The sequence below is a fragment of the Sitophilus oryzae genome, unplaced genomic scaffold, assembly GCF_002938485.1.
Source record: "Sitophilus oryzae breed Bouriz unplaced genomic scaffold, Soryzae_2.0 scaffold_738_pilon_pilon, whole genome shotgun sequence".
NCBI classification, from domain to species: Eukaryota; Metazoa; Arthropoda; class Insecta; order Coleoptera; family Curculionidae; genus Sitophilus; species Sitophilus oryzae.
In genome coordinates this window covers 1,575,624-1,591,961 of record NW_022147349.1, presented here as the reverse complement: position 1 = coordinate 1,591,961, position 16,338 = coordinate 1,575,624, and the positions used below count along the sequence as shown (strand labels likewise).

Genomic DNA, 16,338 nt, shown 5'->3' with positions numbered 1-16,338 from the left:
AACCCATCACTACGCGGACGCTCCTTCGCGGACGATCCGCTCCATCTGAAAACGCTGTTATTTGTATTGTATTAACATAGACCTTCAATTTTGCGTTATGTTATGGATTATTATAAACTCACCGAGAAAAAAAACTGGCCACTAAAAACTAGTCCTAATTTCAAAGTTTCTCGCGAACCACTCATTAGATTTTGATGATTTTTTTTTTAATTGTAAATTAATTCCTTCTTAACGGATGCTACGTCAGAAATTTTTATTCCGAATTTATTTTGAGCATATACAGGGCACAACAATAAGACGAAGTTTTTTGCTTGAACTTTGTAACACCCTGTAGGGTGAAGCAGCTGTAGTAGCTATTGCTAAATCAAATCACATTGTAGCCTCATCTTTTGTGAGCATTGAATTTTTTTAATCACATTATCTCTGTTTGTATTGGAGATACGCTGCTTCAAAACGAACGTCTCGGAAAAATGCTTTGCAGACAAAACCGCGACCAAACCAATTCACATGTAAACGCGCAAAGTGAAGACGTGCTCGACGATGTCTTGGAAGTAGCTGGGGTCCTGTGGCAGGCCTCCTTGCAGACAAGCTGTTTTCTTTTAGTCTTCGTTGGATTGTTCTCTCACTGACTTGAGTTCTACACACGGCTTGTAGCAGATGTTGAAGTTTTTTGCCCGAACTTTGTAACATCCTGTAGGGTGCAGCAGCTGTAGCAGCTGTTGCTAAATCAAATCATATTGTAGCCTCATCTTTTGAGAGCATTTTGTTTTTTTTAATCACGACAGCATCTCTCTTTTTATTGGAGATACGCTGCTTTAAAACGAACGTCTCGGAAAAATGCTTCGCAGGCAGAAAGTTTTATGTATAAATAATCAAGGCGGCATAGGCGTAAACGGATTTATGAGTATTTGCAATATGACAACAACGATTGTCAAATTAAAAAATGCCATTATCTGTGTCGGATGATGCTCGTATTGTGGCTTTAATTGAAGATGGCCGAAGTCAACTTTATGTGTCCGATACCCTGGGTATACCTCGAACAACAGTCGATGCCTGGAATCGGTATATGGAAACGGGAAATTTCACCAGGCGAGTGGGTTCCGGAAGAAAACGGAAGACAAATGCAATTGACGACAGCTTTAATTGTCCTGAATACTTTACGAAATCGTAGAATTACAGCGTTTCAGAATCAACATCTGCTACAAGCCGTGCGTAGAACTCAAGTCAGTGAGAAAACAATCCAACGAAGACTAAAAGAAAACAGCTTGTCTGCAAGGAGGCCTGCCACAGGACCCCAGCTACTTCCAAGACATCGTCGAGCACGTCTTCACTTTGCGCGTTTACATGTGAATTGGTTTGGTCGCAGTTTTGTCTACAAAGCATTTTTCCGAGACGTTCGTTTTAAAGCAGCGTATCTCCAATACAAATAGAGATAATGTGATTAAAAAAATACAATGCTCACAAAAGATGAGGCTACAATGTGGTTTGATTTAGCAATAGCTACTACAGCTGCTTCACCCTACAGGGTGTTACAAAGTTCAAGCAAAAAACTTCGTCTTATTGTTGTGCCCTGTATATGCTCAAAATAAATTCGGAATAAAAATTTCTGACGTAGCATCCGTTAAGAAGGAATTAATTTACAATTTTAAAAAAAAATCATTAAGATCTAATGAGTGGTTCGCGAGAAATCCAACTCTGAAATTGGGACTAGTTTTTAGTGGCCGGTTTTTTTTGCCGGTGCCAATATAATCGAAAAAAAAACGGCGTCAACGATGGCTACGAAATGAAAATCGCAGTCAGTTTATATGTAAAATTATATGGAAAATGTCATTGATAGTCATTTCCAAGCCAACTGGACGCCGTTATTTTTTCGATCATATATTATATCTGTAGATAAAAATCTATAAATAAACTTTTATAATAAATAAGTGCTAGCATAGCATTTTTCTGTTTACATCCGTTTTGTACATCTTGGGCATCTTCATTTTGTACAATAAGACTTGGATATTTTATACATTATTTGTCTGAGACTATAATCCATATTATAAATATTGAATCGAAGAGAGTAAACATACTGCTTCAATCCTCGCACTGTGACAACAGTACTCAAGACCCGTTCTCAGAACTACGTTCTGTCGCCGACGGCACTACCCAGTTAGAAAAGTTTTGTCACATTTAAGAAGCATTTACATATCTATGTTTTATTCATTTTTATCAGGCAAAAGAAGGACCTGGTTGAATTTTGCACAAAACTCATTGGTTCTTTTGACGTTTCGCCGGCGTACGAGGTTCTGAGAACGCGGTTTAAAGATTTCAAAAAAATTATGACAAACGGCATTCAAAATGTGACAGATAATGCAGTTTACCTATCAATTAAAATGTCAGACAAAAACTGCCACTGTTATGTAACCTCTCGTTAGACAGGCATTAAGTATGATCGAAAAAACGGGCGTCAGCGATGGCTATAAAACGAAGATCGCTGTCATTTTATATGTAGATTTATATGGAAAATGTCATGGATCATTATTTACCAGCCAACTGGACGCCGTTTTTTTTGATCATACGGTATATCAATCAAATAAAAAATGTCTGTACCTATGTGGCGAATTCATCTCTTTTGCCTAACAAAAATGCTTAAGCATTTTTCTCTTTGCTAGGCAAAAGAGATGAATCCGCCACATTCTTTTTGTTAGGCAAATTTGTATAACTGTAAACATAACTTCTGACATGTAGTTTCTGTTTGGGTTTAACGCCAGAAGTGTTTACAAAAAATAACTATTTTATTTAGTAGATTTTCTTGCAGTGCAGTGGCTAATTACCCATATAGGATTTTCTGGAAGTCAATCAAATACTTACACGGGCTTATTTAACTTATCCAAATTGTTGTGTCTATCAACAAGAGTATGCAATATTTTCTGTACCAATAGTCTCATCTCTGGATCTGGTGCTAAAGACATACGTAAAAGAGGTTCCAAAAATGATACTGGAAATGTAGTATTCAAATGTATTGTTTGGTATTTAGTTCCGACCTAATATAGAAAATACATATAAACAGTAATTACAATAATGTAATAAAATTATACCTTTAGTAAACTCTTGAGTAAAATGCTTTGCAACATATTATCGGCAGGAGTCTGATTATCAACAAGCGGGAACGGAATTTTACTCATAATAAACATCATTATTTCAATTTTTTGGTAATCTGGTAGATGGTTTGCAAATTCACCAAGAGCATTGATTAAAGCTTCCTGATATTGTTTTTCCTCTGACTGGCTAGTTTCATGTCTCACAGAATCTCTTAGGTGGTTTAATAAAGAGTTAATAATTTCTAAGACAGAAGGTCCTGTAAACAAAGCAATTCAGTTAAGTAAATAAAAGAGAGATACTTGGAAAAAAAATCTTACCAACACTTTCACCTGCAGCTATAGCTATAATTTTAGAAAGTACTTCGGCGATGCTTGTACGAATAGTTGGACTGGACTTCGCATTTTCATCTAAATGTGCCATCAAAGTTTCCACTACAGTATATGAATACTGAGCCTATAAAGTATATAGGAAACTATTGTAGATAATATTAACAATAATACAAGGGTGGTCGAGACTGTATTCCGAAAACTTCAGAAGCCTATTCTGCTGATAAAAACAAGTAAAAAAGTTCATATAAATGTTTCATTTTTATTTCCATTTTTTCCAAATAATTCCTGAAGTAACGTCAATATTTGTATGAAAATTGGGAGTTTTTTGATATGAGAAATTTGATTTTGACATCTATATGACTCTAACTTATAGAGGGCGCCACCTACATATTTTTTAACTGATTTGAAAAGTAATCTTTTCGTCCATACCTGTATGGACTAAAAAACTGAGTAAAAAAATATACATTTACGACGTTTTTTACGTAAAAAAGGTCTGTTTGGAAAAATTGCTACGAGTAATGGTTCTCGAGATATTTGGAATCGAAATTATCAATACCTGTCATCATTGACATAAATTAAACACATCGACTCAAGCTTGATTTTCATGCATCCGTTATACATTGATACGATGGTCCGACGGTGCTCCGATTGGTCATAGTGTTTTCGCGCCACTTTTTATTCGTAAATATTTGACTTCAGCCCGTCAACGGACCAGTTCATACGATAACGGACGTTTTGACACTTTTTTGGCAAATTTAATCTAACCTTAATAAAAATATAAGTAAAATAGCAAAATCGTTATGGAAACGAAAATATAAAATGACACCAACGTATATCCGATAAACGGAGGCATGAAAATGCAATAAATTTAAAAACTGCGTTATTTTCTAACCAATCAAAGTATTTAAATTCTACCAATAAAATTAATATCGTATCAACGTATCGTCGGGCGACGGATGTATGAAAATCAGGCTTAAATAGTTATTACCTTAAATAAAAAATTTGAAATATTTATGTGCCAAAAGTTCAACAGAAACTGTTTTATCATCATTTTTTCGAAGAAAAATTTATGATTAATTATAGAAAAATAAAAAATTCCTCATTTCAGTCAAATAACTACCTACTCAATATGTTTATTTTTTGTCAATAATGACAGGTGTTGACTATTCCCATTCTAAATATCTTGAGAACAGTTGCTCGTAGCGATTTTTACCAAGATACATATTTTACGTCAAAATCACAGAAATGAATATGTTTCACTCGGTAGTTTTATACAAATATGGACAAAAAGTTATTACTCTTCAAATGAGTTAAAACGCATGTACATACCGCCCTCTACCAGTAGGAGTCATATTGACATCAAAATCAAATTCCTCTTGTCAAAAAACTATCAGATACAGTACATCTGCTGGGTCTGTGTCTATGAAAGGAATGCGGACAAAAACATTTAAATAAACAGCAATATATTTTATACGTCGATTTGACGAGTGCGTCACCGCAAATCGCTCCGCCCACTCATTTTATTGGCTACTGGCAAATTTGTTGAATTTTTATTGATGGGACGCGTTGTCTATTTTTTTACGAAAAACATCGAGAGAATATCGTTTCCCCTCTCACTGATACCCCGTAGCTACAGAACGGACAGACGTACTGTACCAATTTTTATCCAAATATTGACGTTACTTCAGAAATTATTTGGATAAAATCGAAATAAGATGAAACTTCTACACCCTTTATCTCCGAAAATAAGCATTTTAGGACATTTATACAAAGTTTTTTTACTTATTTTTATCTGGAAAATATGCTGCCGAAGTTTCCAGAATACAGTTCTGACCACCCTGTACTTATTTATTTATTTTTTCAGGTGGTAAATATTATTCCCACAGATTCGGTGCGAGTACGAAAACGAATGTGAGTGTAAAATATATAGCAACTAAATATGTAGTATTGTAGTTATTATTTCATACCTGAATCGAAAACATAATAATTCTAAACGTGTGTATCGCAAATTCGTTAGGTACCCATAATTTATGATTATCAAAGTGCCTAAAACACAATAAAGAAATAAATTTTGTTTTCAGTTATCAATTCGTTACTACCTTAATACAGGTTTCAACACTGCTCTAATATGACCAAATGAAGCCCTTCCAACTAATTCTCGCATGCATGTTTCTGCTAACATAGGTGGATCTATTGTATCTTCTGGGACAGTATCACTATTCGGTGGATCTTTATGAAAACTTGAATCCTAAATAAGTTATTGAAAAATATTCTATTGCATTCACATCAAAATGTGTTTGACAAAACCACTTTTTCAAAATAACAACAAATATACAAAACATAAACTTGTTCTCCGTTTAAAACTGAGGTGTTTTACGACACGTGGACTGAGGTGTTTACGTCGTTGAAGGATGTTAGAGATACAACTTAAAAATATTATTACAAGATAGAGAGTGTCCCAAATAAATAAAAAATATCAAAGTTGTATTTTTTTTAAATGGAACACCCTGTATATTATTACATTTTTAGTAGTTTCTCCGATTAAAGTAAAGGTAAATATGCATTTTAATCTTACCGTTTTTGTCAAAACAACAAAACAATTTTAATGCTTCCTTTCTCAGCATATTTAAGTTTTTAAAACTACATAGTGTACTGAAGTTTTTTTTTGTTTACTAAATTTTGTGTTGGAACAATAAAAATTATACTACCTTTATACAGAGTCTAAAAACTGATTTTAAATAATTACTAGCTTTAAACGGCAATAACTTCTTTAATTTAAATAAAACACCATGTATATTTTACGAGAATCACATGCACAATTTAATTGTCTATCAAACTGTATTATATTTTTTACCTTCTCTTAGTTGCTTTAAAAAAATCTAAAATGTCAATATTCCATGGGTATAGTGATAAATGAGATCTGAATTATAAAAAATGCATTTTCTACGAAAACTTGAAGAGATGGATAAAAAATGGCATGGCACAATTTGATAGACCATTAAATTGTGCATCTGATTCTCGTAAAATATACAGGGTGTACCATTTAAATTAAACAAGTTATAAGCCGTTTATAGCACACAATAGATCTTTAAGGTCGCGGTGACTAACTCCCCTCCTAAAAAAGCCGTTTAAAGCTAGTAATTATTTAACATAAATGTTTAGACACTATATTATATCTGATCAATAAATAAACTTCAGTAAATATTGAGCATTAAAAACTTTCATACCCTTGGAGAAATAAAGCTTTAAAATTTTTACTACAACTTCACAAAATTGAATATATTTCAAAAACGGTAAGGTTTAAGTGTGATAAAAGTGTTACCTTTATTTCAATCGTAGAATTTAATAATAATAATAATAATAGCTCCCGTATATAGCGTTTAATGCCTTGGGAGTAGGAAGGTACAGCTTGCCATACTAGAGCCGTTCGGTATACAAGGAAGGTAATGTGGCTAGCACTACGCTTCAACCGCCTATTATTACCTCAGGATTGTGAATCCCAAGTACTCATTTAAGGCTAAGTCGACCTAGGTACCCAAACAATTTTTATTTTAATAAAAATAGTCGGCTGATGCAATGCCGGGTGTGGGAGTCGAACCCACTAATTGAGATTGGTAGACGAGAGCCTGTACCTCTACGCCACCGGGCACCTTATCGTAGAATTTAAAAATAAAATAATATACATGGTGCTCCGTTTAAAAAAATACAGTTATAATATTTTTTATTTATTTGTGACACTCTGAATCTTGTAAAAATATTTTTAAATAGTAGCCCTAATAGTCCTTCAACGAAGCCAAAACTTACAATTTGTAAAAATCCAATCGTTTAGCTACAATACTAAGTGTCGTATGTGGTGAATAACCCTGTAATATTTAGAAAATAGTTGGTAAGAGACATTAAGGATAGAATATAAAATATATTCACGCAACGATTAAATACGCAAAATTGATTTACCTGCATGTTGAATAAGAGACTGGGAACAATTTTATCCATATGAATAGGCTCCCAAATATTTTCAACCAAATCATCCGACACTGTTTTTCTCACTACAGCTTGTAAACCTTTAATCCCGGCGATTCTTATTTTATCACGAATTTCTTTGCTATCTCCACTATGACACATTGCTGAAAACTTGCTTACGAAGAAATCGTAACGCCTGTGATAGGATGGAGTATCTTCTTCTATGTTTGCAAATTTAACAAACTAAAGTTAAAAAATAGTAGGCATAAATCTAATGTTAAAACCATATAAGTAAATTAAGGCAAATCAAAATAAATGTGAATCAGGAAATCACCAAGTTATATATAAAGTATGCCCCCGGATTGTCTTTACAAGAGGAAAAACTGTTTTACTATTTTTTTCATAAAAGATTTTTGTTCTATAATGATTAATCCCGTTTATACTTTTCCAAACTTGCACATCGTTTTCGAGACCTTGTCGTTGGTAGGGAAGGCGAAGCTCCGAGTCAGATGCCAGGGGCAATCCCCTCTTTTACATAGGGGAGCACTTGGGTTTTAAGAGCATCTCACTGTCTTGTCCCTGGCTGTAGTGTCGTTGCCAGGAAATAGCACCAACACGTATGACGATGCCTAATGGAACTACCCGGTCCATCATACCAGACTGTATCTCTATTCCAGCCTCCACCCAGTGGCGTAGCTAGGTAACCGAGGGCCCTGGGGCAAATTAAAAAATGGGGCCCCATTGCTATGTTAAACTGGTTTTATCAAATAAAAATATGAAATATACAAATACTTAAAAAATGCTAAGCTACTTAAGCATTTTTTGTGCACTGCAGGGCAGGTAATAAAAATATTAAACAGTAACAACATAAATTACAATTAATACTTGGTGTAGGTTTGGTTAATAAAACGAAATAGAGAAGATTCAAGGGCTTATTATATAAAGGTCGGGCCTACCAACAATTATATTTACAATTTTTTCCTAGCTTTAGTTTTCGCAAAAGTATCAATGACTCATATTATTTCTTAAATAATTTTTTATTATTTTTAATTTACTAAATTACATTTCAGCTGCTGCAGAAGTAACAGGAATTGTAAAGAATAATAACATTGCTTCCGTTATGTCGCATTCTAGCACTCCATATTTCCTTACAATAATGAAACGCACATATCACTATCCATCAAATTGACAACACTGCCAACCTACAGAAAGAATTTAGGGGAATTCCCTAGGCATAACTTTTGAATTTCTCTCAACTGAGTTGTCATGATTAAAGTGGGGTTGCAACCTGTCATATTTATTTCGAAAATGGGAGAAATTTCCAAAAGTTCGATCGAGATTTCTGGTAAGGATTCGAGGACCCCCTGAGCTTGAGGGCGCCGGAGCACTGCCCCGCCTAGCCCCTAGGTAGCTACGCCACTGCCTCCACCTCAAGGATACCTCAGCAGGAGTCAAGCTCCTCGGCTGTGAAAGGCACGGAGGCTAAATGTAACCCTCGCAGGAGGTACACAAACAAAGGACGCACAATAGATCTGTAAGGTCGCGGTGCCCCTCCTAAACATTGTACATTCTACATCTCAATGAGAATGTATAAATAATGATCGCCTATTTAACCCCTAAAAAGCCCTAATCGATCCCAGTAGGAGATTTATAAAAAAACCCGTCGCCTTCTCGGATTTTTTTTTCAAATATCTCACTTTTTTTGTTAGTATAAAAATTTAGAAACCCATTTGAATCTAAAGTTTTTAAAAAGGCTGTACTTAAACTGCCGTTAAACGGTAGCTTACTAAAATGCCGTTAATAGGTATGACGTCGTTGATGTGACGCACTTGACGGCTTTATGAAATATAGGAATTTTATAAGGACTAACCAACGCTATCCACCCCACCAAATAACCAACTTAATCAAGGCAACTAACCTCGACACTGATAAAAATATAAAAAACAAATATAAATTAGTAAAAATCAACCAACCCCACCAAATAACCAACTAACCAATGAATTAACACCCTCCAAATAACCACGCTAACCAACCCGCCAAATAACTAAACCAATCCAACCAAAAAAAGTGAAACCAATGCAATAAGATCACGCTATAAGATAAAAAAAATATAAAAAAGCCTTGGTCGGCGTGAGATTTGAACCACGGACCATTCGCTTACGAAGCGATAGCCTCAGCCACTGAGCCACAGATGCTCTTGCAAAATGCCTAAGGTTAGGCATTACTTTCCGCCGATATGAACGACGTCACAATATCTATTAACGGCATTTTAGTAGGCTACCGTTTAACGGCTGTTTAAGTACATCGTTTTAAAAATGGATGTACTTAAACAGCCGTTAAACGGTAGCCTACTAAAATGCCGTTAATAGATATTGTGACGTCGTTCATGTCGGCGGAAAGTAATGCCTAGCCATAAGCATATTACAAGAGCACCTATGGCTCCGTGTAGTGGCTGAGGCTATCGGTTCGTGAGGGAATGGTCCGGGGTTCAAATCTCACGCTGACCAACACTTTTTTATATTTTTTTTGGCTTATAGCGTGACCTTATTGCATTGGTTTCACTCTTTTTGGTTGGATTGGTTTAGTTATTTGGCGGGTTGGTTAGCGTGGTTATTTGGAGGGTGTTAATTCATTGGTTAGTTGGTTATTTGGTGGGGTTGATTGGTTTTTACTAATTTATATTTGTATTTTAAATTTTTTTTATCAGTGTCGAGATTAGTTGCGTTGGTTAAGTTGGTTATTTGGTGGGGTGAATAGTTTTGGTTAGTCCTTATATAATTCCTATATTTCATAAAGCCGTCAAGTGCGTCACATTAACGAAGTCATACCTGTTAACGGCATTTTAGTAAGCTACCGTTTAACGGCAGTTTAGTAACAGCCTTTAAAAATTCAATGCACAAAAAGGATAGAAACGGTTAAATTGAAAGAGGAGAGCGGGAATCAAAAAGGTAATTTTATTTTATTATTGTTTAATTTTCGAATATTAAAATATTTAAAAATATTCAATATTCAAATATTAACACAATTATTAATATTTGAATATTGAATATATATTTGAATATACTAAAAACCACATACTCTATTTACAAACTTTATTTATTCAGTACTTTAGCATGTTAGATATATAAAATAGACCGTTGATCCTTGATTATTTTATATTTAGGGCCTCAAAAAATGATGTATTAAGTATAGTTTTTAATTTTAATTAGAATTTATACATATCACATAGTTTATGTACAACACTTAATTAAAACAACTTAACTAAATTATAAAGAGCACAATACTTACCTTACCAGGGTATATATGTGTGTCACACTATTAGGGTTCAGAACCGGAAAATCCCGGTACCGAAAATACCGGGAATTCCCGGTTCTTTGGAGATGTCAAAGAACCAGTTCTTTCGGTACTTTCGGGACTCGGTAACAATAATTAAAAAAATGTTTTATGTTATGTGGCGAAAGTCCATTGATACTTTCTAGCGGTCGAAATCAAGCCTAACTAATTATTGAAGTTTAAATATGTTATTTTATTATTTAGTAAAATGTTGCTAAATTTTTTTATAATATTATGTTTTATACGCATTTACATTTTTAATTGATATGTTGTTTTCTTTTCAAATTTAGTTAAGTTGGTTTATGTCCTTTGATGTAAATTTTAAGTTACCTATGCTTTTTTCGTTTTTTTTTCTTCACTTATGTTCATTGGTGTTCATGGTAACTATATCACGACTATTTACTTGACAATTTGATATTCTTTTCATTTAAAACTCAATTTTTTATCGGTTTTGAAAACCAGCCCTTGCTTGTTGATTGACGAACTGCAGAATCATTGAACAAAAATTTGCCAATACCAAAGGTACCGACAAAACCGGAATCTTTTTGGCCATCACAGCACCGGGCCTCGAAATGAATTCCCGATTCTTTCGGGACTTGGTAGAATGTAGAATATAGGGGACTAGGTAACAATAATAAAAAAAATATTTTTTGTTATGTGAGAAAGTCCTCAAAGGTACCGACAAAACCGGAATCTTTTTGGCCATCACAGCACCGAGCCTCGAAATGAATTCCCGATTGTGTTCCCGATTCTTTCGGTACTAGGTAGAATGTAGAATATAGGGACTAGGTAATAATAATAAAAAAAATATTTTTTGTTATGTGAGAAAGTCCTTTGATACCTTCTAACTATCGAATTCAAACTCGTCTAAATCGGGACATGGTTGCTTTATGAAGTATCTAACGGAAGGAAAGAAACGGGACTCAGATAGTTGCAACTACTGTGGAAATAGTGATGACACAGAACATACACTGTTTAGATGTACGAGATGGGACTACATTCGTAATTCGTACGGGACAGAGGAAATGTGGAAACTAACTGCAGGGATACTAAGACAAATATTAGAAGAAAAGGAAAATTATATAAGAAGACAGTAAACAGACAGCTATCACGGCGAAGTAATGCGGAAGCGGTTTCCACCATGATCAGCATTAGGGAAGTGTGTTTTTTTTTTAGCCGGTAAGAATCCGACACTACTAAGGACAGTAGTTTACTGTTATTAGTGCTGGGTGTCTTATGCAAGATTCTCTTTCCCACAAAAAAAAATCGTCTAAATAGTAGTGATGTTCTTTCTTATTCTTGCTTCTTTTCTCTTTTGAAGTTCCCATAATGTTAATTAGCAATTAGTGAAGTTTATATACATGTTCAACAAATTAGTTATATTTTATAAGAGTTTTTTTTTCTTTTTCTTAAACCTTTAGAATTATATCCATATATATATATATATATATATATATATATATATATATATATATATATATATATATATATATATATATATATATATATATATATATATATATATATATATATATATATATATATATATATATATATATATATATATATATATATATATATATATATATATATATATATATATATATATATATATATATATATATATATATATATATATATATATATATATATATATATATATATATATATATATAATGGATATATATAAATATATATATATAAGATATTTTCCTTTCTTAGGTATGAGGTTTTTTATTAATTGAAAATGGAAATAAGAAAAAAAATTGTTTATATAAGAAAAAGTGTGTGAAATAAGAAAAAAAAATAAAAAAAAAAGTTTCCATTTTCAATTAATAAAAAAAAACCTCATACCCAAGAAAGGAAAAAAAATATATATATATATGGTTATATTTTATGTTACATTCTAATCTTTAGTGTGTTCTGTGATTCTAATAGATATTTGCTAATAGATATTTGCATTTGTTTTAAGGCAATGTTTTAAGGCAAATTGATAAAAAAAAATGAAATTTGGTTAAGTTGGTTTATGTTGTTTGATGTGAATTTTAAGTTACCTATATATTTTTCTTTACTTGTGTTCATGTTAGTTTTCTTACGACTGATAAGTTAATAATTTGATATTTTTTTGAAAACCTATTTCTTGCTTTCTGATTGATAAACTGCACTATCGTTGAACAAAAATTAGTTAGTAGCGAAAGTACCGAAAAACCGGGAAGTCCCGGTTCATAAGGGGCGCGATACCATAATTCCCGGTTCCGGAAACACTACACATATCTATAATATATATAACCCTTTTCTGATCACAAATATGATCACATGAATGAGGGCCACATTTGTCAGAGCACCACTGATGAATGTAACAGTGAAAACATTTTTAATGACCATATTATTTTTGGTACACAAATTATAGTTTTTGCTACAGCAAAGCTTTCTAAATATTAACAGAATCACTTTGCTCTATTTGTAAAGAAATTTAAAGCACAAGTATAAAAAAATATGAAGAACACAAGGGAAAGAGAATGAAAGTTAATTTTTTGCTAATTTGGTTTTAATACCTAATATTTTCTTTCTTAGAAACTGCACTTTTTGGTACCTAAATAAACGGGGATATCTATAACGATATCGTCATATAGAAACAGGCATTTAAAAATGGGAAAAACAGTAAAAGTCCATGTGCAATTTGAATTAAAAACCACTTTCCTGGCCATTTATCAATTTTGGACACTCATTGTTTTTCCTCTGTGCTATTCATATGGATGAAACATTTCATAAAAATAAACCTTAAAATTTATCAATTTTGGACACTCATTGTTTTTCCTCTGTGCTATTCATATGGATGAAACATTTCATAAAAATAAACCTGATTCACATTCATCCCAAGCAATCCACATCGATTCAATCAAATCATTTGTTGAATTTACCGATTGAGTTGCAAGTATTTGAAGTTCTGGGTCTGTAGATTCTAATAATCTTTGCACCATTTTTAAAAAGCTCTCCACAAATAAATTCAATGTTTGGGCATGACACGCTACCAATAGCAAATCCATAGCTTCCATTGCAATTATCACAAAACTAAGTACAAAACCCAAATTTTTAATGTTCCTATGAGACGTTATTAATAATATGCATACCCGTTCCTTCTTCTATAACTATCTCTAGCCGCTCTCTGGTATAGATATTCCCCAATTCTGTCCAATTTTTCAGGTGAACTAAGAGAATAAAATGTAAGTTTTTCCATATTACTCTTAACGAGACCATCCTGAGGGTTAACTGGAAAGATATTATCCACTAAGCGTTTATATCGTGGCTTAAAGGCACTAAAATATCCACAACAACCTAAAAAAGGTGATTTTTCTAACTTAGAAGTGGATATTTCAAAATTAATTCCAATTATAATTTATCAGAATTGACAGATATTATTACCGTTACACATTATATATAGATATATTACGAAAACACAACAAGAAAAATGTACTTTTAGATCCTTATAACATAATTTTCAACTTATATTAAGCTAGCAATAACCATTTGTTGTGATTTGATAATTTAATAACCTCTAACCTGTAATGACCAATGACGTCATTGACCATGGCAATGGCACTAGCAGTACGTCATATTCCTCCGAAGCATAGTGGCATCAGAGATTAGAAGGGATAGGTTACGTATCATGGGTTACAACCAAGTTACAACCAGGGTTCGGAAGTAGTTAATTAAGACGTAATTTACCTGATTTACTACGTGTAGTTTTTCTTCAAAAACTACGTCTTTTCCCGTTCATTAACTACATGAAAACTACGTTAATAAACTATGTATTGATATTATGAATAATTTTGCTTTGTATGAGGGGTCTAAATAATATGATGTGTGAATATTATATTTAAAGCCATATTTCTTCTGTTTTCTTAAATACATTGTGTTTTCTAAAGCTTCAACTTATTATAACCTCACCTCAAACCTTTGATATTTGAAAGTTACATACATAGGTTACATAAACTACACCCTCTACATAAACTACATTAACTACATGTAATGTAGTTTATGTAGTTTTTAAAAGTAACATGTAGTTTTCCGAACCCTGGTTACAACCAAACCACTTCCATATCTGCATAGACACAAATCCGAACCATATCCGAAGTCCGAAGGGGAAGAACCATAAAATAATTAACTAGAACACGAAAGGGAAGAACCACAAACCACAACTGTCCTAAACCTTTCCTAAACAAAGATATTTAAACTCAAGAAATACAATTGTTTGCGTTTTTCCATTATCAGACATTTTATCCTTATTTTCCCGCCTCTCTTACCCCAAAAACGTTTGCCAGATTTACTTATACAGACCTGGTCATTCTATTACCACGGGCAGGCCGACTCGCTTTGTCGGGAACGCTATGCGCATATCCTCGCGCACGCCGCCATTTGCGTTTCCATCAACAGAAAGTAAACAGTGTCGTAGTTTTTTCAGCGACATCACACAGTTACGGCAGATTCGAGTGAGTAGCGTGCGGCTTAATTTATTTTGATTTTTTCTTGAGTGATATATTTTGTTTTTGTTGTTTTATTTTTGTTTATTATGTGATGTATTTGCTTTTTCTAGTTTTATTTTCGTTTCTTATGTAATATAATTGCCAATAGGTGTCCGGTGGCGTAGAGGTACTGGCTCTCGTCTACCAATCTCAAGGTAGTGAGTTCGAATCCCACACCCATTTTATCAGCCGACAATTTTTATTAAAATAAAAATAGTTTGGGTACCTAGGTCGACTCAGCCTTAAATGAGTACTTGGAATTCACAATCCTGAGGTAATAATAGGCGGTTGAAGCGTAGTGCTAGCCACATTACCTTCCTTTGTATACCGAACGGCTCTAGTATGGCAAGCTGTACCTTGCTACTCCCAAGGCGTTAAACGCTATATACGGGAGCTATTATTATTATTATGTAATATAATTTGTTTTAGTAGTTTTATTTTTGTTGTTCAATAAAAGTTTCTTTCTGTTTCCTAGAGATCCTTTTAGGTATGTATATATGTGATTAATTATTTTAACATATTTTAGTTGTGAAAAAAAAAACAGTAGTATACATATTAGGACATTCAGCTAAATAGGAATATCTAATTAAAAATCTTAACAAACTTTAATATTAGTTAGATTTAATGTTAAATATTTAGTAAAATTTAATGTTGTATCTAGACATTAAAAATTAAATTCACAAATCATTATACTCTTAATTTAAATATAATTATAAAAGTAAATAAAATGAGTATATCGAAAATAAGTTAACAATACATTTTGAAGATATAAATAAGGCCCACAAAAGGTACAAATTGCGTTCTGTTCATTTTGAATTTAAAATGTTTACCAATTCACTTTGTAACCGTATAAAATACAATGCGGTACCTACTTTGTTTCCTGCCATGAAAAAAATAAAAGTTTCTTAAAAAAAATTGTGGATTTATTAATTTGTGAAATTTGAATATTAATAAAATTTGCTACGCCCATTGATGGGCATAATTTGTACGTAGCCTCTTTATATTGTTAAATAAATATTTTATTGGTATTTCTTTAATTCTTGTTTGTAACTCCTGGCATGTCTTTGTTAGTTGCGTGTTTTTTAATTTTAATTGTCTATTCTCAA

The 16,338-nt window shown here is 32.9% G+C and overlaps 1 protein-coding gene across 2 annotated transcripts in view; it reads right to left on the bottom strand.

The window, feature by feature from the left end:
- The window catches only part of LOC115888408 (protein EFR3 homolog cmp44E), a 30,840-nt gene extending 16,441 nt beyond the window's left edge, over positions 1-14,399 (bottom strand). Inside the window, exons 1-9 of one of the 2 annotated variants that reach the window (XM_030908142.1) lie at positions 14,271-14,399; positions 13,841-14,045; positions 13,631-13,781; positions 7,371-7,619; positions 5,516-5,664; positions 5,384-5,462; positions 3,405-3,540; positions 3,084-3,343; positions 2,857-3,029 (exon numbers count right to left, since the gene is read on the bottom strand). In XM_030908142.1, coding sequence (XP_030764002.1) covers positions 2,857-3,029; positions 3,084-3,343; positions 3,405-3,540; positions 5,384-5,462; positions 5,516-5,664; positions 7,371-7,619; positions 13,631-13,781; positions 13,841-14,045; positions 14,271-14,292 — 1,424 coding nt within the window. In that variant the 5' untranslated portion in view covers positions 14,293-14,399. Of the gene's footprint in view, positions 1-2,856; positions 3,030-3,083; positions 3,344-3,404; positions 3,541-5,383; positions 5,463-5,515; positions 5,665-7,370; positions 7,620-13,630; positions 13,782-13,840; positions 14,046-14,132 lie in introns of both variants that reach the window. The other variant, XM_030908143.1, reaches the window with a different exon arrangement.
- Positions 14,400-16,338: the final 1,939 nt, after the last annotated feature.